This window comes from Panthera uncia (genome assembly GCF_023721935.1).
Source record: "Panthera uncia isolate 11264 chromosome A3 unlocalized genomic scaffold, Puncia_PCG_1.0 HiC_scaffold_11, whole genome shotgun sequence".
Lineage (NCBI taxonomy): Eukaryota > Metazoa > Chordata > Mammalia > Carnivora > Felidae > Panthera > Panthera uncia.
In genome coordinates, this window is record NW_026057578.1 from 3,634,108 (window position 1) to 3,657,310 (window position 23,203).

At 56.4% G+C, this 23,203-nt stretch overlaps 1 protein-coding gene across 1 annotated transcript in view; it reads right to left on the reverse strand.

The window, feature by feature from the left end:
• PHACTR3 (phosphatase and actin regulator 3) overlaps positions 1 to 23,203 on the reverse strand; it is a 100,844-nt gene that overhangs the window by 34,045 nt on the left and 43,596 nt on the right. Inside the window, exon 7 of the mRNA XM_049650527.1 lies at positions 7,320 to 7,473. Within this exon, the coding sequence (XP_049506484.1) occupies positions 7,320 to 7,473 (154 nt within the window). The remainder of the gene's footprint in view (positions 1 to 7,319; positions 7,474 to 23,203) is intronic.

Sequence of the window (23,203 nt, forward strand, 5' to 3'; positions counted from 1 at the left end):
CACCCCCACGGGACACTTAATAGAAAGTTCGTGCAGCACTCAGGCCCCTCTGTCTCCAGGCGGGTCACACGACAGTCACAAATGAGAACAAACGAGAACAACGATCGCATCATCATTAACAAGGATGCGGGGCTGCTCCCCAACCTGTAGAGGCTTCTATGGCCTCCACTCAAGCCTCAGTGCGGCCCGCCGGGTGGCCTCCTCCTCTATGGAGGTGACAGGTGACAAACAACCCAGGTGTGTCCCAGCCAAGCTCCTGCCAGCAGCAGCTCTGTCTCCCTGAGCGCCTCCTGCCAGGGATACACTATTACGTTCTTTCAAGGACTAACCTAGAACCTCCCCAGGAGCCCCAGGGGTGCTGCCGCGGTCTCCATATGCAGGCAGGAGGGGACCCAGAGGCGGCCCTTGCCCGACTCCCACCGCTGTGACAGCGAGGCAGGGATCGAGCCCGCCTGGCCCCGGTTCCCCAAAGCCTATGTGCGGCTAAGGGGCCCTTTCTGGACACCTTCACTCACCCCCACTGCTCCGCACCAGGGGACACTTTGCATGATCTCTGTGCCCCCCCCTGGACACAGGCAGGAAGGACTGGGAGCCCAGAGGCCGGACGTGTTGGCCGGAGGCCAGAACGCACGGTGATGGGAGCCAAGCCAACATTGGACGGTGCAAAGCCCGAAGCGGGTGAGGCAGCGCTCCGGCAGGAGGCCTCCCCTGAGCCCGGGTGTGGTTCCAGGGCGCCCACCCTGCCTCCCGGCTGTGCCGTCCTGGGCGAGCCCCCTAACTTCTTGGAAAGGCTTAGTTTTCTCCTCTGTAAAGTGGAAAGAAGACCCATCCTCCCGGGTTCCTGCGAGACTGAATCAAAAGAGGGAAAGTAAGTGACACTTACTGCCCGGGGCCAGCACTTAAAACTGAAAGCGCGCGGGCGTCCTTAACCGTCGCTCCCCTTACACCGTGCGCACGACACTCCGCGCCTGTGGGCATCATGTCCAGAACACGCCTACTGTGTGACACGCGAGGGCTGGGGGTCCTTTAATGTGGCGGAGTCACTGACAGGGTCACTCACAGAGGTGAGCCGGGCTCCCGTCTGGAGAGATGCCCCCCACCTCGCGGAGCCCCCACACCCGGCACCCGGCAGGTGCCTGTGCCAGGGAGCCGGGGACAGCGGCCACTTCACCCGCGACAGCCCTGGGAGCGCCCGGAAGAGAAACCATTAAAGGTCTGGAAATTAAAGAAAATAAAACAAAACAAAAACACCCATCGCGCTTCAGGCTGCTTCGGTGGAGGGCACGTTGCCATGGCAACCAGGGCTGAATTATTCAGCAAGCGATGGCGCAAAGACCCCGCAAGGAGGCAAAACAAAGACAAAGGGATCCAATTAAACCGTGTCTGTGGGGAGACAGCAGCTGACCCTCCTCCCGGATGCGGATGCGACTTCTCAGCTGCCTCCCTCTCTGGGTCCCGGGTTGCTTTTCTGTTTGTAAACCTGGTGACAAAAGTCACAGGAGCTCCTCCGTTCTAGTCCAAGGTTTAAGATGCGTGACAGACTCAGCGAGTAAGGGAGGAAACCCGGTCCGGGACATGTATTTCGGGTTCCTCGAAACTGGGGGCCTTCCAGGCCCTCAGGCTGGTTTCTGGCCCCCGCCTCCTCCCACCTCCCCTCCTGCACCCACAGGCAGGGGTGGGGTGGGGCGGGGGAGGGGGGGTGGCCTGGACTTCTCTTACACCAAGTGTCCTCGTGATGATTTTGTCCTGGTTTTGAACCACGTATATACCACCACTGTTTACTATTTTTCCTTCAGATCAATTCACGTAATACTCTATTTTGAAAGAGAACCTGGTCTGTTTGTTACATAGAAAACCATTATCATTTGGCAGAACTAGAAGGCAGGTGCAAAAATAGTACAATAAGTGACTCTATTCTTGAGGCGCCTGGGGGGCTGTCGGTCAAGCATTGACTGCGGCTCAGGTCACGATCTCGCAGTGTGTGAGTTCGAGCCCCGCGTCGGGCTCTGCGCTGACAGCTCAGAGCCTGGAGCCCGCTTCGGATTCTGTGTCCCCCTCTCTCTCTGTCTCTCTCTCAAAAAAATAAATAAACATTTAAAAAAAAAAAGTAAGTTTATTCTGTACCTCTGGGTAGGGAGGGATTTTTTAAACATGACACAAACAGCAGAACCATAAAGTGTATCGGAGGTCGGCAAACTCTGTCCCACGGGCCGCTATCTACATTTGTAAATACAGTTTTCTCCTCGGCACAACGCCACACGCACTCATTCCACACGGGCTAAGCCCACGTTAGTGCTACAGTAGCACAGTCGTGTTGTTACAACAGACACTGTAGGGTCCACAAAGCGGGAAGCATTGACTTGCTGGCCCCTGACAGAAAAGCCCGCTGATGCCTAAAGAGTATGACTGGTAATCCAACGACCTTACAATGAAATACTTCTGCACACAGGGAAGTATGACCTAAATGAAAACACGAGCCCCAGAGAACGGCTGTGTAACTCACCAAACTGAGGAAGGAGTCGAAGCCACAATTTCCAAAGCAAACTCCTAAAATCATTAACACAAAGAAACCTGCAGGTGAAGTTCATGAAAAGAAGAAACAACCAAGGAGCCAATAAACACTGAAAGCATGTTCAATCTCACCAGAAATAAGAGAAACAGAAGACCAACCCTCACGCAAGTGCCCATCCCATCGAGGAAACCAGCAGCTACGCAAGCCAAGCTTGATTAATGAGCATGTTCCCTCGGCCACGGTGATCGGTTCAGTGATGAGCATGTGATCTAAACGTGTCCAGGGAGCCCCTTCCGTCCCTTTGGTCAAGGTGATCGCTTCAGGAATGGGCTCCCATATAGAGGTAAGCCTGGAGCTTCCTGGACCAGGATGTGGAGCAAAATAGCCAGAGAATGAAGCCACACGGAGCACAGCCAAGTCAAGAATCAGAAGTAGACCAACTCTTACCAATGCCGTAGCAGCATCTGGATCCAGCCATGCCTGCAGCATACTCAGGTAAGTAAGCCCCGCAGGGCAGAGACTACCTCCGTCTTGTCTGCTGGGACACCTCACACCCAGCAGCGTGTCTGGCACGTCACAGCTATTCGGCAAATACCTGCTGAGCGCATGACTGCGTGAATGTGGCCGGTGCAACAACGGAAAGGGGAAGGCCGCAAAGATGTGGCGGAGAGAGGGTCAAGACAGGCCATTCCAGGGGCACCTGGGTGGCTCAGCCGGTTAAGCAGCCAACTCTTCATTTCGGCCCAGGTGATGATCTCACGGTTTGTGAGATCGAGTGCTATGTTGGACTCCACGTTGACGGCTTGGAGCCTGCTCGGGATTCTCTCTCTTCCCCTCTCTCTGCCCCTCCTTTGCCCCCACCTTCTCCTCTCAAAATAAATACTGGGGGGGGGGGGGGGGGGGGAGATCATTCCAGCACACCTGCAGGAGACTTTATTCAGGACGCACACCCCCCTCCCTGTGGCTTCTCATTTGAGGCTCAGAACCACCCCCACCGCACCCCCTACCCAGGTGAAGAGTTAGGAAATCTCTTCTCCTTTACTTAAAAAAGAAAAAACATATAACGAGAACACGGGACTCAAGGCTATCACTGATGAGGCTGAGGCCAGGGTGAGTGAAAGGAAACTGAAGGTCATCAGGCACTCAGGGGGCCGCAGACCGAGAAGCCCCCTCAACGGTGCCTGCCGTTCAGGAAGCACAGACTCCCCCATTCACGTGAAACGCTGGAGCTAGACGTCCACGGCGGCCTGGGGTCAGTCAGTGCTGGGACTATAGCCCCGGCGCCCGGGAGCCGGACCCCAGCAGCCTGCGGCCCCACTGCGGGGCCGGGAGCCCGGCCCACAGGCACAGGCAGTCGGGGCTCCACTGAGGCAACGGCCATCAAAGTCCCCGGGTGGTGGCACCAAGTCCCCAAATCATCCCAGGACGTGGAGACTGTCCCCACTGCCTCCCTGGCCCACGGTCTGACATTTTTTCCACTGTACCAGCAGCTCCCCAGAGGGGTACAAGAACCTCCCTGCCTGCCGTGGGTGAGGTCTGGACACCACACGGCCCGCCCACGGCGCCTGAAGCACAGCTGAGGCCAGGCATGGCGACACCCCACGTGGCCGTGGACGTGGCTGTGCCCGTGCCCTCAGGTTCCCCTCACTCAAGAGGCCTCTGGCACAGCACGGTGACTACAGCCGCGACCCCGAAAGGGGCCTTGCGACACCCAGGAGGAGAGGCCTCAGGGCCCCACAACCGGGCCCAAGCTGCACCTCGGACAACCGCTCACACCCGACACCTGCCAACTCTCTCGGAAATGCTGGTCCAGACCCCTCTCTTCAGGGGGCCTCTGGGACACCCCCCGGCAGCAGGGGCAGACCTTGGTCTGGGGCCCTGTATCCACAGGGGTCCCCTCCGCCGGTCCAGGCCTCCTCCCCGTCTGTGATAGCTGGACCCCTCCCGAGGGGTTCATGCATTTGCTTCCTAGGCTTCCCTCCCCGCTCCCTCCCGCGCGTGTTCCTCCGGCATCTGCCCCACACCAAGCAGGGGGACCAAGCACTGGGGCGGGGGGAGGGGGGGCGGTTCAGCCACACAGGAAGAGGTCTGAGGCCGTGGCTCTGCAGGAAGGCGCGAGCTGACAGGAGCGATCTCCGCTGCCCAGGGCCCCTCACACGAGTAAATTAAGTCCTTGACGCGTGACCCAGATGCAACGATAAGGGCTTGAGGGGCATCACAGCCTCATTCGATCCGCTAATATGGGCTCACACTGGTGGCTTGCCTCAGCCCACCCATACCAGGCAACTTGTTAGAATGTTCCGGTCTCGGGTCTGGACGGGGCTCACCAATCTGTTTTTTTTTTTTTAATTTTTTTTCATGTTTATTTATTTTTGACGGAGAGAGAGAGAGACAGCGTGCGAGCAGGGGAGGGGCAGAGAGAGAGGGAGACACAGAATCCGAACAGGCTCCAGGCTCCGAGCCGTCGGCACAGAGCCCGACGTGGGCCTGGAACCCAAAGACTGAGAGATCGTGACCTGAGCCGAAGTCGGACGCTCAACCGACTGAGCCCCCCAGGTGCCCCATCAATCTGTATTTTAAGAAGCTTCCCCGTGGGGTTCCTGAGCCCCAAGTAGCCACCAGACACCTTGAGAGCGGTCTGTGTCACAGACACCGTTGGCCACAAGGCTTAGAGATGACGCAGGAAGAGGCCCCAGCTCGCAGAGGTCAGCAGCCCAACCTGCCGAGGGGCAGGTGCTGTGTAACACGCCTTCCTTACGGGATCTCCCAGAAACAGACGATGACCTTGGAAGGTCAGCATCCCACCTTAAAGATGAGAAAATAAGACCCGGACAGGGGTAAGGTCACCCCGGACATCAGCGCAGAGTGGAATTTGAACCCAGGTCTGTGTGTGTGACTCCAAGTGTCTAGGACCCCAGCTTGGGGCCCCTGTGCCCTGCTGAGCCGGTCCCTCCTCTGCCATGGGCCTGGCAGCTGCTATCATCCCATTTTACAGGTGAGAAAACCAAGGCACAGAGAATCCTAGCACCTGGGGTCTGCACATTCCCTGCCCTCCCCCCCCCCCCCCTCCCCCCCCCCCCCCCCCCCCCCCGACAACATTCAGTGAGGGATTTCAGCGGAAGATGGGCTCAACAGGGCCCACGCTCCCTGGTGCAGAGCGGAACAAGGGCTGAGCCACCCAAAGAGCCCCGTGCCTCAGGCAGAGGAAAGACCCCCTGGGGGGAAGAAGTCCAAGTTGACCTTCAGATCAGTGCTTCTTGACCGGGACGATTCTGTCCCCCAGGGGACACTCGATAATGTCTTGAGGCATTTCTGGCTGTCACAGCTGGGTGGGTGGGAGCAAGATAGGAGTAACCCCTCCCCCGCACCGGGCGGAAGCCAGTGTTGCTGCTAAACGTCCTAGCCTGCCCAGGACACCCCACCACAAACTCACCCGGCCCCAAGTGTCAAGGCTACCGAGGCTGGAAGACGCTGAGGGTGGCCCACAGACCAGCGGCACTGGCGTCCCCTGGCGCTTGTCTAAACACAGACCCCCAGGGCCACTGCAGACCTGCTTCATCAGAACCTGCATGTTCCCGTGGTCCCCGCAGGTGACCTGGGTGCAGGGGTCAGTGAGAAGTGCCCGTCAAGGGCAAATCGAGGGTGAGGCACGGGGACAGCGGGTCCACCATCGGGATGCCATCCCTTCCTGCTCTGCAGGACCAGTTTCTGAGGGTTAAAGGGGGAACGGGTAGGCTGAGGGAGTCCGGGACCCTGTCCCTCCAAGCCCAGCCCCGCCCAGGCCATACTCCAGAAGGTGCAGCAGGGAGGTCAGGGAGATGGCAACAGGTGTGTGCCCGAGCCCCGTTAATACGTCCTTTCTGACACCCGCACCCCCAATCCTGGGGCTACGATCCAGAAGGCTCAAAGGGCCTGATTCCCACAAAAGCCCTGTGGTTCATGTTCAGCTGCTCTGGGCCAGCTTCGTGGCAGGGGCCGCCGGTGAGAGCGGGACTGCCCCGTGTGCTCTGGCCCCTGGTTTTTGGGGAGCAACCTAGAAAGTCCTCCAATGCTGGGCCCACCACGCGGTCACAGCCTGTCCCCCTACTGGTAACAAAGCATCCTGTCCCAGGGCGCATCCCTGGACCCCGGCAGATCCCAGCCACAAAGACCCACAGCTCCACGCTGTCCGGGCCCATCACACAGCCAACCCTAGTGACCGCCCTAGGGGACGCCTGGGGGCTGTAAAACAGAGGGCGCTCACTCGTGGCTCTGGGTCACAGCCAGACAGCAGATGGGCTCAACTTGGTGCACGTACTGTCCCCCCAGTAGATTCCAGCTTTCCTTGAAAAACTTAGGCGATCTGGCAATACGGGATGCACATCCCTGCAGGAAGGTGGCCTGGTGGAGGCGAAAACAGAGCCTCTCCCCCAGGTCCGGGACGCCCACAAGGCATGTCCTGCCCACGCTGTCACAGCCCCTCCCAGCCGTGGCCCCTTCACTCCTTCAGGGGGCTCGCTTGCCCTCTACAGACCGGTGCTCTCTGCTGGGGGCGATGTGCCCCCCCCCCCCAGGCAGGTGGAGATGTGCGGGGACAGTTCTGACTGTCACAGGAGGATGTCAGGCGTGAAGACAAGGACGGCCCCCAGGACAAAGGACTGTCCGGTCCCCAGCGTGGACGGTGGCGAGGCGAGAAGTCGCGGTCAGAGCCCCGTCTGGGAGCCCTGAGACGGCGCAGGGCAGGGAAGACAGGGCCTCAGCGGGGTGCAGGCTGCGAGGGGGCCCCCCCGCCCCCCGCCTCTGCCTGAGGCGACAAGCCACTACTTACTTGGAGAGTTTCATCTCAATCTGCTGCCGGATTTCCTGTCTCTCTTCGTCAGTCCTCCTGGGGAAAATGTTCCGGGCTTCCAATTCCTGCTTGCTGGGCCGATTCCGTAGCTTCACCGCCAAGAGCTCCTTCTTGCATTTTCTCGGCAGTGTTCCTGAGAGCCGCCAGAGGGACAGGAGGGAAGGGACAAGGACACAGGTATTAGTCGGGTGCTGGCCTGCCGACCTAGCCGCCCCCCTGCTGCTCGAAGGAGTCTGCACCGGGGCAATGGGGATGCATCTGTCAGCTTGTGGCGCCTTCGGACGGGCACGGGGGCGATACCGGGAGAGAGTGATGTCACCGCCTGTGGGCCATGCGTTCCACGGGTGGGCGATAGATCACAGAGGACCTCCAGGGGCAGACCTGTTCCCCCAGGGTGACTATGAATGGCACTCAGGCTTCCTTCTGAGTCTGGGCCATAACCCACAGTTACTTCCCATGGCGGTCCCCTCCCCTCCCCTTTCCCCTCAGGGTCCACTCTCCCTGCTTCCCCAGTCCCAAGAGCAGCCTACCCCAGGGCCGTCGGAGCAGGTCTGCCCCCCACAGGCCACCCGGCTCTGCTGGACCGTCCACAGCCGGCCCTGTCCCCACAGCCAGCCTCCGTCCTTCTCAAAGGGGCCCGCGGGGACTCCAATCACCACAACACCACACCGTGAACTCCCCCTGGATCTGAGCTCTTCCCCGTCCGTCAATTTATCGTCTCCTTCACCAGACTTTGAGGTCAACAGCAGCGTGCCCTCCGCGGGCCCCGGAACAGCGCTGACGCAGCATGTTACCAACGAACACGGAGCGAAGGAAAGGATGGGCTGACTCCGGGTCCCCAGGCTGAGGCTGATCTTTATTTCCACACACGCCCGGGCTCAGCCAACATCCGGGTGCGAGTAAGATCTTAGAGGATGGGATGTCTAAATTAAGAGAAGTGGGCTTGGCGGTGTTCACAGGCAGAGAAGGATGGTATGCTGGGAAACGGTGATGTGCGGAGTCGGTGAGTTTCTGAATGAGACACCCCCCTGCCCCCCGCCCCTGGCAGGTAACTGCAGGTTGCAGTTTTGCAGCTTTACCAGGACATGGATTTCAATCCGGGGGTTCAGACCATCCCCCAACACCCCCTGGGTGGAGGCCAAGAAAAACGGCTCCCCGAGAAAGCCGATGCCTAGCGTCGAAGACGGGGGTACAAAGCCAGAAATGAGTCTCAGAACGTGACAGTTTCACAGAAGTTGGGGGCAAAGTAAGACGCAAAAATTGGGGGCTCCGCTGAGGTTTGAATTTCTAATATGAGCTTGTTTGCTATGCTTTATAGAGAAAGAGGAACATAATGGCTCCCCAAACCATTCCAGCGAGGGCTCTAGCCTGAATTTGTTTTAATAGCTTTATAAATGGCTAGAGTCCTACATTTATAGGATCACAAAGAGCCTGAAGGAGTCACGTGCATTTTTCGGTTAGTCTTTACTGTGTGTTCCGGGGGAAACTGACAGCTTTGGTGGCATTCACGAATTAAGGGCATCTCAAAGGTCTCGGGACAAATCCTTCATGAATGTCAAGGGTCTAACACGCGGCAAGAAGGGATTGCCATTTTCAGAGACCCAGAGTATGCTCAACTATGAAACCACACTGAATATGGTTTAATCTTTTAAGCCTTTGATAACGAAAGTCTTTTTAAGCCCATGGCAAATGTCTTGGGCTTATTACAAACTTTAATCGTATTTGTTCTTAACTGAGAAAAAGAACCTTCGTCAGAGATTTCCAGATGGAAATGAGAATTCGCTCCACATAAAGTCCCAGTGCCGGGAACAAGCAAGCCGTTCTCCCAGCATCTCTGGGCACGGCACGGGCACACAGTAGGGACACGACGAAAACTTAGAGCCTGGTATCAGGTCTTCTCTAGCGTGTCAGGAGGTTACTAGGTTTTGTTACTGAGAAGTCAACAAAGGAAATTTCCAAATAGCTTACAAATGAGGCTTTCCACGAATCCGGCCAGCACTCCCACCCAACCTTCAATTGGGTCAATTTGGGTTTTTTGTTGTTGTTTTAATGCTCATTTATTTACTTTTAGTATTTTTTTATTATTTATTTTGCGAAAGATACGGAGAGCAAGTGGGAGAAGGGCAAAGAGAGAAGGAGACAGAATCCCAAGCAGGCTCCAAGCTGTCAGCACAGAGCCCGACACGGGGCTTGAACCCACAAACTGTGAGATCATGACCTGAGCCAAAGTCGGACGCTTAACCAACTGAGCCACCCAGGCGCCCCTAACGTTTATTTATTTTGAGAGAGAGACAAAGACACAAAGAACACAAGCAGGGGAGGGGCAAAGAGAGAGGAAGAGAGAGAATCCCAAGCAGGCTCCACCCTGTCAGCGCAGAGCCCCACGTGGGGCTCGATCCCACCAACCGTGAGATCGTGACCTGAGGTGAAATCAAGAATCAGACACTCAACTGACTGGGCCACCCAGGCGCCCCCAGAATCGCTCTGAACGAGCACACATCCCAGAGCGGTCTGACTCGGAGAAGATGTGAGGCTGAGGACCCGAGGTCAGGAAACCTTTCTGTCCCGACCGTGGGAGGCAAGCAGTCCTCCCTCCCCAGATGCCCCCAGACGCACCGGTTTCCCTGTTTTGACACAGAAAAGTGGGACAAGCACAGAAAACCAGATACAAGGGTGCTCGCCCAGCGTCATTTATGAAAGCAGGAAATTAAATAAACCAAGATACCCAGGATGACACCTGTCAGATGATGGCACATCGTATGTACCATGAGCCTCCGCAGACCCATCGACAATGGTGGCATGTAGGTCACTGAGTGCCAGAAAGGCATCCACGGGATGCTGCTGACGACAGCAGGGGTACGGATGTGTGTGTGCCATCCCCAGAAACATGTCTGTAGATGTGTAGGTGCCGAAATTTTAAGTACATATGACATTATAATTGGCCCAGGGAGGTCAGGAATTCATCATTTTCTGTACTAATTTTGCTTTTTGGTATTGTGTGTTTTTTTATCATAATTTCCTTAAATGAAAATGAATAATTATTTAAAGAGAGAGAACACTGTTGAGCAACATCAGGAAAGATAGTAGAGAAACTCTCTCCTCCATAAAAGCAACAACTGGAAAAAATGGTCAGGGTCACCTTTTCCAGAACTCTGTACATAACCCACGGCCGCAGCCACACAGGGCAAGTTCATCCAAGAGGAGGAGGCTGAGTCTCTGTGAGAGGGTCTCACTCGGTCTACGGTAACATGCTCCTCCCCTCCAGCCCTGCGGTGGTCTTGAACTCTGAGAGTGTGCAGATCTCGGCGGAGACCGGCCGCCTGGCAGTCAGTGGAGGGAAAACACTCGTTTTCTCGCTCCCAGAGAACTGGCACCATCATGACTTGTCTGCTGGCTCCCCCAAAGTCCCCACAGGCAAGGCTGGCTTCTGGATGTGGTCAGAGCTCACCTGCCTCAAAATGTCTTTTCCCTGGGTGCATCTGTGGGAACCAACACTGTCTTTCCAAGGGCAAGACTCTCATCTACCTTCAGACCGGTCCCGCCTAACACCCTATGGAGTTATTGGCAAAAGCTAAAAAAAAAAAAAAAAAAAAACAACGTAGAAGCCAAAAACTTAAGTAAATTAGAAGTCTGATGGTACCAGATCTAATTTGACTCCGGTGAACGTTGGGGGTGCCTTTCCAATGTGCAGCAGACAGGCGGGGCAGAGGAGGTAGGGTGGGGTGATGCTGTCTGTCCCCTGGTGCCACAGTGGCCGGGACAGCACTGGGTGGCACTGCGAGGGCCCTGGCTCAGCAGGCAGGAGGCAGCCTTGCACGCACCGGCTCATGGGCACACCAGCAGGTATGGAACTGCCAATGTGCCCCAGGCCCCTGTCTCGTCAGCTCCTATTACCTACCCCAGTGGGGCAGAGGGTGCCTTTGGAGACCCAGAGGTGGTCGGCACTCCCTTCTTTGTGAAAGGCTCCCTTCCCTTTCCCCATAAGCCACCACTCCGGTCGGCTGTCCTCCCACCTTGATGGCCACGCCTCAGTCTCCTTTGCTGGCTCCTTGACGTCTCCCCACCTCTACATGTCCATGTGTCCCAGGACCCTCTGTCCACACCTGTTCCCCACATGACCTCCTCTGTCCCATGAGACACTAAGGCCCGACTGCTAACGGCTCGGGATTTCCATACGCGGTCTCACCTCCTCTCCTGTACTCCAGGCTTGCTTTCCAGGCTTCCTTCAGGACGTCCCCCGCCCCCGCCCCCCAGTCCCTATCAGGCACCTCAAACTTCGGCTCAGGTCATGAGCTCACGGTTTGTGAGTTCAAGCCCCATGTCAGGCTCTGCACTGACAGTGAGGAGCCTGCTTGGGATTTTTCTCTCTCTTTCTGCCCCTCCCTCGCTTGCTCTCTCTCTCGCTCTCAAAATAAATAAAGTTAAGAAAACAATTTAAACCTAAGAGTTGCATTCAGCACAAATAGTCTGAATACCCTCCTGGAAGGCAAAAACTCTCAGATGGATAACAAAGCAAGACCCAACTCTATGCTGCCCACAAAACACATACTTTGACTATAAAGACACCAACAGATACGAGGGGAAAGACGCACAGCTCTGAACCCATCGAAGGAAAGCCAAAGGCACTCGTGAACATCACGCAAGGTAGATTTCTGAGCCAAGAACCTTCTCAGAGATCAAGGGCGATCTCAGAGTGATAAAGGGACGGCTTCATCCGGAGGACGGACCAGTGCTAAAGATTTGTGAACCTGTTGAGAGGTTCAAAACCGAAACGCGACACCTGACAGACTGAGAGAAGAAACAGAGAAACCTCAAGGCGCTGTTGAAGGTCTCAAGACCTCTCCTGAGGAAGTGATAGAACAAGGAAGGCGAAGTGCAAGGGAGTGGAAGACACGAGAGCCACTAACCGGCCACGGGACCTGCTTGACATTTAGAAAAACCCTGCCCGGGACACACGCTCTCTTCCCACGTGTGTGCACGGCGGCTGCCAGAAAACCACACACACGCTTAGAGGCAGGTCCCCATACGTGTGAAAGTGCTCCCTCCCGTCGCAGAAAACACACTCTCTGATTAGAGTGAAATAAAACTGGGAATTGGTGACAAAAAGCTCTCTAGAAAAGTACCCCCATCTTTGGAAACTAAATTAAAAAAAAATCTTCTGACTAACCCATAGTCCCAAGAAGAAATCAAAAGGGAAATTAGAAAGTATTGTGAAGCAAATAAAAAATACAATATATCAAAATGGTGTTGGGGGAGATTTTACGTCATTGAATACCTATCTCCAAAAAGAAGAAAGCCTTCAAATCGGTGCCCTCATGTTCCATCTTTAGACACTAGAGAGAGACGAGCCAATTAAACCCAAAGAAGCAGAAGGAATAATAAAGATCAGAGCAGAAAGCAGTGAAAACCGGGGGCGCCTGGGTGGCCCAGTCGGTTAAGCGTCTGACTTCGGCCCAGGTCACGATCTCACGGTCCGTGGGTTCGAGCCCCGCTTCGGGCTCTGTGCTGACGGCTCGGAGCCCGGAGCCTGCTTCGGATGCTGTGTCTCCCTGTCTCTCTGCCCCTAACCCACTCACACTCTGTCTCTCTCTCCTTCAAAAATAAACGTTAAAAAAAAAAAGAAAGCAGTGAAAACTGAAAATACAAAAACGATGAAGGAAATCCTTGAAACCAAAAGCTGGTTCTTTGAGAGGAGCAACAGAATTGATAGAACTTTAGCCAAACTGATTGGGTGGGGGGGAGAGAAAGAGAAAGAGAGGGAGACAGAGAAATTACCAACATCAGGAAGACGAGTGGGCTCTCCATCTGATTCTATACCATCTAGCAAGGCTCACTCAAGAAAAAAAAAAAAAAATACAAAACCAGAATAGACTTTTATCTATTAAAGAAATAAAATCTGTAGTTAAAACGCTTCCCCCCGCCCGCCAGACAAAAACGCCTGCGGGCCCAGAGGCAAACATTGACAATGAAGCATGTACTAAGTAATCCAATTCTGCATAAGTTATTTCAGGAAGTTGAAAGACCAGGAGGAAGGGGGGGGGGGGGACTTTAAAACCCCTGCTACGAAACTAGAATCCTCAGTGATGTTAAAACCAGAAAAGATATTTGAATCAAAGAAAAATTAAAGACTGACAACCCCACGAACATGGGTGTAAAATTATAAACAGTTTTTGCGAATCAAACCCGAGGATTTGTAAAAATGACAACGATACCATGACTGACAGGGGTGCAAGGTGGCTTAACATTTGGAAAGCAATCCAGATAATTCACGACATCGACACGCTTAAAGAAAACCCGTCCGATGACCTCAGGGGACCACCCTGCACCTACAGGGAGCTCGCCCCGACTGTCGGAGCCGGAGGGGGCCCACCAGGCCCCAGCCCCCCACGAGGGGAGGCACCAGAGGGACCACGAGGCTCACAGACACAGGAGCTGTCCCAGGTCACAGCGGAGAGCAGAGAGCCACCTGGCTGCCTTCCGGCTCCCACAAGTCTGTTCCCTCAGCTCCAAAAAGAACAGGTACCTGCAGACAGCTTAAGCCCAAAGCAGCGGTAGGGAGGGAGGGCGCCCTTTCCGCCCACGTCTCCCCTCCAGAAGAAACCACTGCTATGTTCTAGGAGCCTTACTTCCACGCCTACTTCTCTACAACTAACCACTTACTCAGACTTCGCTCTTCTGTCTTACAGAAGTGGAACCACACCGCACACGCACCTGCCTCGCTCACACGTTGGGCTCCGGTTCCAGATCAGGGTGCTTCAGTCCGGCTCCTGGCCTTTAAGGGCCACCAACTATCCCAGAGAGTGACGGTCGCGTAACCCCCCGGAACGGACACACAGGTGTTCCTTTTGGTCGTCTGGCCACAGCTGCAGGGACTGTCCTCCCTCTGTCCCCCCAGCACAGGGGTCAATGCTCCCATCCCCCCAGTCCCCGGGAGGGGGATTCCTGAGCCAAAGTGGGGCTGATTGTATCTCTGACAGGTTTTCGTCCCCCCACCCGCCCTGCTTGCCTGGCCTGCTGCTGCCACCAGAGCCACCGTCTCCGTGCCTTCCTGGGAAGGAGGACGACACGTAAATGGGGCCGTGGATACATACGAACATATGGCTGAGAGGCTCCGCGGCGACAGACAGACAAGCCAGCCATGAGAAAGCTTTTTCTCAATCAGTCCCACGTTGGAACTGATCCTGAGGCTGTAATCACGGGGATGCACAAGTCTGAGCTCCGAGGAGGCACCGCCTCCTGCCGCTAATGCAGCCGCTTCCCAGCCAGAACCGGCCATCCTGGGGCCCGCCGGGCTCGGCCCGCAGGAGCTCGCGTGCGGGAAGCGTTGGCATCTGAGTGGCAGGGGGCGGAAAAGGGGGCGCAAGGAGGGCTGGGTGCCAGGAGAGAAACGAGGATGCCAGGGGTCCCCCGCCCGCCCCAGGTCCTGGTTCACGAGCCCCTGCGTGAGAACGGCCCCCCAGCCCGTCTCGCACGAGAAGCTGACACTGTGGGGCCCTTTTCAATTGGCTGTGAAATTTCCATTTCAGCCACTGTATCTTTTCTGTCTACAATTTGCATTCGGCTCCCTTATAGTTTCTGCTTCTCTGCTACGACTCTCCATCTGTTCCTCCATCTTGTCCTTCAAGACCCTGAACACACTTCTAGCAGCTGCGAATCTATTTTGGTTTTGAACGTGGTCCTTCATGACACGCTCCCTGCTCCTAAGACTCAGTCTCTCTGGACTTTCAAGAGACCATCCGTTGTATTCATCCAGGGCTCTCTGTGGACTGGGCTGGGTCCCCCCTGCACCCCCTGACCTCCAGCGTCAACATCCAGGGCTCTCTGTGGACTGGGCTGGGTCCCCCTGCACCCCCCGACCTCCAGCGTCAACATCCAGGGCTCTCCGTGGACTGGGCTGGGTCCCCCTGCACCCCCCGACCTCCAGCGTCAACATCCAGGGCTCTCCGTGGACTGGGCTGGGTCCCCCTGCACCCCCCGACCTCCAGCATCAACATCCAGGGCTCTCCATGGACTGGGCTGGGTCCCCCTGCACCCCCGACCTACAGCATCATGGTTCCATCCTCACTCCCTTAGGTGACCTCTGCCGAGCCTCGCGGATCTCTGCCTGCTGGGGAGCACCCCGGCCTTGACCCACTCAATCCCCTTGCAAGTGTCTGAGGACCCCCTTTGCACAGCTCACTCTTTTTTATTTTTTATATTTTAAAATTTACATCCAGATTAGTTAGCATCGCTCGCTCTTTTCGAATTCCCTCTCCTACAAATTCCAGCTGCTTCGACAGCCCAGAAGCACCCTCTCCACTCTGCTCATCTCAGTGAGGCCATCTCCCTGCACCTGCACAGGAAGACGCCGGGGCGGACAGCTGGACAATCAGTGCGGGGCTCACTCTGCGCATCTCCCGTCTTCCAAGGATGACCGCCCTGCTCTGCCTGCCGTTCAGGGCCCCACACAGTGGCCCCCCGCACTGCTCTGTCCGGGCCAGAAGGGTCAGGGCCGGACCCCTTCTAAAAACAACAGCGATGCCTTAGAAATGCTTCAGTTGGACCCCCAGAGTCTTGGAGTCTCAGACTCACTCCTGCCCATCTCTCCCCCTGACCCCACACCCAGGCAGGACACAGCGTGTGGCTCACATCTCCTGACTCAACAGATGACTGTGTTAGGGGGAGACGGGGAAGGGGAGGAGGAAAATGCCGCGGCTCGAACATCTAGAAACACGGTCAGGACATCCACAGAGAATGGAGGCCCAAGAGGGCGGTCAGGTTTCCGGGTTGAGGGGACAGCGTTGGCTTCGGTGCTTGTGGAGTCAGGGGGAGGTCAGGGCATCGACGGGGACACAAGCAGAGGACAGACGGACACAGGGGGCTTCAGCGCCACGGAGCTCCGCCGCGTACAGGGAGAGGCTGTGGGGACAGCGTGTGCGGGTGAGCTAGAGAGGGACAGGCAGGGAGCTGGTGGCACACCCACATGTGTGGCGGGGCAGGCACAGGAACCGAGGGAGCAGAGAGCCAAGGAAGCAGGGAGGGAGCTGGGGGCGGGGGGGCCGGGGTCACGCAGAGCAAGTCTGGAGACCGGTGAGCACGGGGACCACACACAGAGGGGGCTGTCTGGATGCCCCTCTCCTCCCGCCTCGGGGCCGCAGGTTAGGAAGTTCGCCACTCTTGTCCACGGGGCCCGAATTCCTGCCGTGCCTTCCCAGAAAGCACGCGGTGGAGCAGCCTGCCTTCTAGAACTACTTCTTCCTCCTTCTCCTCTATCTTGTTCAAAAGGAGACGGCACTTCCTAAGATTTCTCAGCCTGATGGGGGAACCCAGAGACCGGCATCCTGGGCTGACGACCTTCCCCAGCAAGAACACGTTTTCCGGCGTGTGCCTCACACGTGAGCTAGTGCTGCAGTCGTGTGGATCCCGTGTTTCCACGTCCCCAGGGCCAAGCCTGGTCTCAGGGAGGAGCACGGGTGCCGGTCACAACGAGGAGCTCGAGGGTGTCCTGCCTTATCTAGCTGTCCACTTCCTGACCCCAGAAACTACGAATACGTGACCCTACCCAGCAAAGCGACTTTGCAGATGTGACAAAGGACCCTTAGGTGGGGAGAGAAGCCTGGATTAGCCAGCGGCAGCCAATGTAATCAACAGGGTCCTTATTGGTGGAAGAAGGGGGCAGGAGAGTCAGCATCAGAGTGACGAGATGTGAGAAAGTCACCACTAGCCACTGCTGGCTTTGAAGACGGAGGCGGGACCACAAGACCCGGAATGTGGCAGCATCAGAAGCTGGGAAGGGAAGGAAGCAGATCTTCCCCTGGTGTCTTTAGAAGACAGAGCCGGCTGACCTTATGATTCTAACCAAGTGAGACCCTCAGGATTGTGAGATAGTAAATTCCTCTTATTCAAAAACGCCAAGTACGGCGATGTGTTATGGCGGCAGGGAGAGGAGACTAACAGGTCCCCAAAACTCTGATCTCTGACCCGTATCCTTTCCATGTCTCTGCGGCTCCATCCTCGTCTGGGCCCCGAAGGGTCTCGGGTTCTCTAACTGTCCAAGCGAGGATACCACGTCCTTCTGAGGGAAACTGAGGCTCTAACAAACGTGACCCCCGAGGCCACGCATGCCAGGGTCTGAGCGGCCAATGACAGCTGAGAGCCCAGGGCCATCCTGCTGCAGTGGACCAGCCCCCGCTGGGGGATGGGGATGAGGTCTGTGGGGGAAGGGCAGGCGAGACAGGGAATCACCTAGAAGCCTTGATCATCACATGGGAAGGATATTCGGATTTCTGAACCAAATGGAGTGTGGGACTTAGACTGCATGATGCTTGGAGACCCGTATGAGCGAACAGAAAGGTCATGTGCCACTTGGGTTTCACCGGAAGGAGGGGATGAAGAGGGAGTGAGGAAAACAAGACCACGTGGCCCCGAGGATCACCCAGGTGCACACGCTCACTTGTGTCCCCCCAGTGGCACTTGGCTTCGCTCACCACGCATGCAGAAGGTGCTTAATAAATGCTCTTGAGGGACTGTGAGGTCCCTGGTTGATGATGAGCTGGGCAAGTCTCCTCTTGTGAGTTCCTAGTGCAGGGGACCCCTCCTCTCCCCTGAATTCTGAGCTAGCGGCCTCCCCCCACCCCCATCCTCCCGCTCTGGCCAACCTCTCCTGACTTAGTGCCCCCTGCCCCCCCCCATCCCAGCACTACGGACTGAATGGAGCCCCCCTCAAAATTCATGGCTGAAGCCCTGCCCGGATATGTGCCTGTGTCAGCAGACAGGGTCTCTGGAGGGGATTAAAGTTAAGAGAGTGTAAAGGCGGGGCCCCTATCTGATCAGACTGGTGTCCTTAGAGGAGACACAGAAGTTTCCAGGCCTCCCCTTGTGCACACAGAGGAAAGGTCACGGGAGGACACGGTGAGGAGGTGGCTATCTGCAAGCCAGGAGGGGGCCCTCAGCATAAACCACATCTCAGACCTCCAGCCTCCAGAGCTGTGAAGAGAGAAATACGTGATGTCTAAGCCGCCCCGTCTCTGGCATCCCGTTACCGCAGCCCGAGCCAACTGGCATACCCTGTTAGCCTCCCTCTGCAGGCCCCCCCTCGCCGGACCAGGGCCCTCCTCGAGGCCCCTCTCCCACCTTCCTCCCGTTGCCCGCATCCTGACACAGCCTGGACGCCTCTCTGAAGCGGGGTCAGGACCAGTGGGTCCACAGTTTTGATGCATTTCCTCCAGGATGGGACGCGCGTCAGAGCATTTTAGGGCACAAGCCGGCCCGAGAGTGGAGGCTTCAGGGAGGAGAAATCGCACACGTCCTTGGCTTGTGCACATCCCGGGACTCATCCCTCAATCCTGAAATTGCATCGAGGGGGTCCTCCCTGCCCCGCCTGCTGTGGGCTGGCTGTAGGCGGGGCCTGGCCGCACCTCCTCGTTCACAGCACAGCAGGAGTTTGCCGATGGAGGACAGAGTGACGCTCCCAGCAAGACACGAGAGGGAGCGGTGCTCCAAGTGGCTCCTTCCTTCCCCTCTTTGCCTCCGTCAAAACGGGACAATACCCTCATGAGGCTGCCACGGGGACCAGGTGGTGACAGCCTGGCGAACCACCCGGCGGGAAGTGACGGCTCCGAGAAAATACGGCTCGGCTGCCGTGGGCCATCACTGGGTCTGTGAGCCCCTCCCCCACAGCGCTGCTCGGTGCCCAGCAAGATTCACCCACACCTGAGCCTCCACCACAGAGGCCACCAGGTCGTCCCAAAGGCCGGGCCTCCAGAGCACCTGCCCGAGCTACCATCTGCAGCGCCACCTGGTGTCCGTGGGGGGGGAATGGCCGGTGCCATTTGGGCAGGGAGCAGGCGCTCGCTCTGTGAAGGGGCCTGGCCCCTGGGGAGGGCAGGGGAGTCCTAACTCCGCACAGGTGACTTCACAGGATCCATGGCGAGCAGCTTTTCACACGCCCTGTGCTACATTTAAAACAGGATTCAACGAACACACTACATCTCAGCTTTTGCTTTTCACTAAACGTGACCCCCAGGAGAGGGTCCCGGAGCCCGCAGGGCATCACCCCTTCTTCCAGCTCTGCCAGAGCAGGAAGTGCTCACCCTCCCCTCTCCCCACACCCAAGTCCACCCAAGCCCCGCCCAGGGTCCTGGGATTTCCCACCCAGACACGCCCCCTTCTCTGACTCCTTCCTTTCTGCCAATAGGCAGCTTTTCAACTTCAGCCAGGAGCCCCCGGGACAGTCTGGTTTATCCTTAAAACGCTTGGCCCAGAGCTGGGACGTATAGTACTTGTTGAATAAACAACAAAAGCATTTGTAAAAGCTTAAAAAAAAAAATTCTAGTTCTTACACTATTTCACATCAAGGATGAACTCTGGATCAAGTGCATCACAGTCACCCCCCAGCCCTCCCCCAACACGCACACTTGTGCGCTCAGGGACCTGCCAGCTTCTGGGCCTCCCTCCCAGGATTCCGTAGGTCAGGCTGCGGGAAGAGACAGAGTGTGAGCAGGGGGAGGGGCAGAGAGAGGGAGAGACACGGAATCCGAAGCGGGCTCCAGGCTCCGAGCTGTCAGCACAGAGCCCGACGCGGGGCTCGAACCCACGAACCGCGAGGTCACAACCTGAGCCGAAGTCGGACGCCCAACCGACTGAGCCCCCCAGGCGCCCCTTCCTTACCATTTCTGTGTACATTTTATGATGTTTACAATATACTCACATCATACCACTCATATATATGTTTGCAAATAACATACATATATCCGGGGTGGACTGTTTTGCCCTCTGCTACTGGGGTGCACCATCAGAAAACTTTATGAACTTCTCTTTACACCGTAGGTTCCAAATGCCAATCTGGTCACGCTCCCACTGAGCGGTGTTTGATAGGCGCCCCATCCTCAGGGGTAAGCCTGGCCCCTGACCGTCACCACCTGTGGAGCCGACCACAGCGGTCCTGTCTCGGTTCGAATTATCATTTGGATTCACAAGACCGTCACGGACCCTGTGTCTCCCTCATCTGCTCAGGACAAAGGAGTTCAAGGGGCCAGTCCTGGTAGCAGGTCACAGAGCTCCCAGAACTGTCCCCACCCCCCCAGGTGATGCAGTTCGGGAGGGAGAAGGATCTGGCAGGTGTGGGAGCCGCCCCACAGCCGCTCAGGGATCACTTCCTCCAATCCCAGCTCCCTGGGGTGAGTTGCCAGGGTCCCCTCAAGACTCACTCCACTTGGGGTCCAGGTGCTTGCTGTTTATTTACTGACTTTCCAAAACAGATGCAATTTGACAAATAGGGTCTTTTTTTTTTTTTTTTTTTTTGCCATTAGCAATATTGGCTAGTGACCCCACGGCTGGTGTCCTTAGCCTTGTCGGGTTACCCGGGGACTGGGAAAAGTGATAGAGAGTAAGACCCTCCCTCATGCGCACACCTGGATCCCAGGCAGCCCCACCAGCTTCCTGAATGTGCCCACCTCTGCCGAGTCTCAGAGACACTGCACACACCTGGCAAGTTCTTCTTCGTTCTTCAAACCCACAGCAAACTCCTCTGCCAACCCCGTGACATCCGCCCCCCACCCATCCTGCTCCTAGCCCTAGGGTCTGCTCCCTGGTTTGGGCTCTGTCAGGTTCACTTGGCACCTGCTCAGTGTGACTGAGTCCTCAAGGCAGGCAGGGGACCTTTTCAAAAACAGCCTTTGTCTGTTCGCAAATGATAAAAGCAAACAGGCCCATTCTGAAAAGCAGAACAGTAAGAAACTGTAACAACTTCCTCAATCCCTTCCGATTGGGCGGTTTCCCAGCCCTCCTCTCGCCTCCCTCCCCAGGAAAGGGTGCTGAAGGCAGTGGGGGGACTGGGGGCTCCCTGCTCTGCCTGGAGAGGGGAGTTCACACAGCTCTCACCCAGGCTTCCCACCCCCGGTCGACGTGCAAAAGGCACAGGCGTATCGACCTGGCATTTCCTTCCAGGACTTCCTTCTAGAGATGCGCTCACCACACTGCCTGAAACAGGAAACAGACCAGACGTGGTGCATCAAGCCCGGGGACAGGGATCCAGACGCACACAGAATTCTCTCTCTCGGTCTCTCTCTCACACACGCAAACACACAAGCCCTCCCTCTGCGGGCCTGGGCACCTGCGGGAGATGCTCTCACCCACCTGTGCTGGGCCAGGTGGCCACAGCTGCCCTCGCTCCCCGGCCCTGGGACCTCGGCAGGGAGGCTCCGCCCTCCCGGTTAGTCCTGGACCCTGGCAAACAGCTGTTTCTTTCCAGATCTGCTTAGGAAAGAAGCAAACAGGAAAGAACTACAGTAGCACCGTTCTCCCGAACTTTGTAACAAGTACAAAGTAGGCGCAACCTCTACGGATCCAGGAGAAACTCGGGCACCCCAACACTTTCGAAGATTACTTTCCTTGGCACTTTCTACAAAGTTTCAGATAACAAGGACTAATGTAGTTTTTACTACTCAAAGAACTGGAAAGAAGCAACATGGGGAAGGAGTGAGCTCCCACATTGCTTTGGGAAGCACCTCACCTCCTACTCTGTCTTCTAGAACTTGAACTAGACGCCACAGAAGGCGCACAGTGGGTGTGTTTTCTGCAGGGACCCGGGGCTCCGGTCCCAAGGCTCCCAACGGGGCCCCGGCCCACGACAAAGAGGGGCAAAGAAACGTGCGTTTGTGTGTGTAGGGCTTTTGGTATTCCTGCTTTATGTTGAAATGATTTGTTAAACACAGGTACACATCATTTTTAGATTTCCAACTTTCAGCAGCTATTTCGCCTAAAACATAATTGGCTGACACACTCGGTAAGAAAATGCCTGCTTTCTCTGGTTTACTCTTCTTCCTTATAATATAGAGTATGGCTGTGTGTGTGTGTCGCGGGGGGGTGGGTGGTTATTTTACACAGGTAACAAAACAACAATCTTCCAATCCTTTCTGTCACCTGACAACACACTTTGGATGCACTTCGTGTTCCAGAGCTGGAACATTCTGTGAAATACCTGTGTCCACTGCAGATATGGGGGAAAACCTGTTGAACTGGTCCCTGACTGATGCCCACTAGGAGGGTTTCAGTGCTCCTATCGCAGTGAGGACACAGGGGACGTCCAGATGCACTGGTGTCTCTCCCCCACAGGTAGCCGCCCTCCTCTGTGGACATTCGCCAGCATCTGGAGACATTTCTGGATGTCACGACCGGGGGGCGGGCTGCTTCTGGCTCCGAGGCTGTACAGGCCAGGGACGCTGCTAAATATCCTACAGCACATAGGACCCCCTCTGCCCCCCAGCAGATGACTAACTGGCCCCAGATGTGACAGTTCCACGGCGGTGAAACGGTCGTGCATATGAACCATTAGGTGTGAGGGCTGGGTTACCGGGGGATAAATTCCTGGAAGCCAAGTTGCCAGAAGAGAGAGCGCATGCACTGAAAATTCCAACCGCTCTTTCGGGAGGTCACGTCCATTTGCGGCTACACTGAAGGGCACGAGTGCGGACTTCCCGTCCCTGGGTCTCGGCACGCTGTCCTGTGCCACTAAGGGGTCTGAGGGCATAGGGGTGCATGCAGACTGCCCCCTCTGCCACCTTGGGCTTCTCTTCTGACCTTTACTGCCCACAGAATAGCATTCGGGGCACTCACGCCTCACAGATTACTTCACCAGCCTCAGCACAGCCAGGAACAGTCACCCCTTGTCTGTGGTTACTGTCCTCACTGACGACCCGATAAGTGCTTGTCAGTGCTCGCTGCTGATACGGTCAGCGACACAGGCAGCAGGATGTGGCTCCCTTAGAACACAAGCAGACGTGAACGTGGGGTTCGGAGTGGGGAAGACACACACCGACAGGTAGTACAAGGGCCGAGCTAAGCGGACAAGCTGCTCCCAGGACTGCTCCCATCCTAAGCGAAGC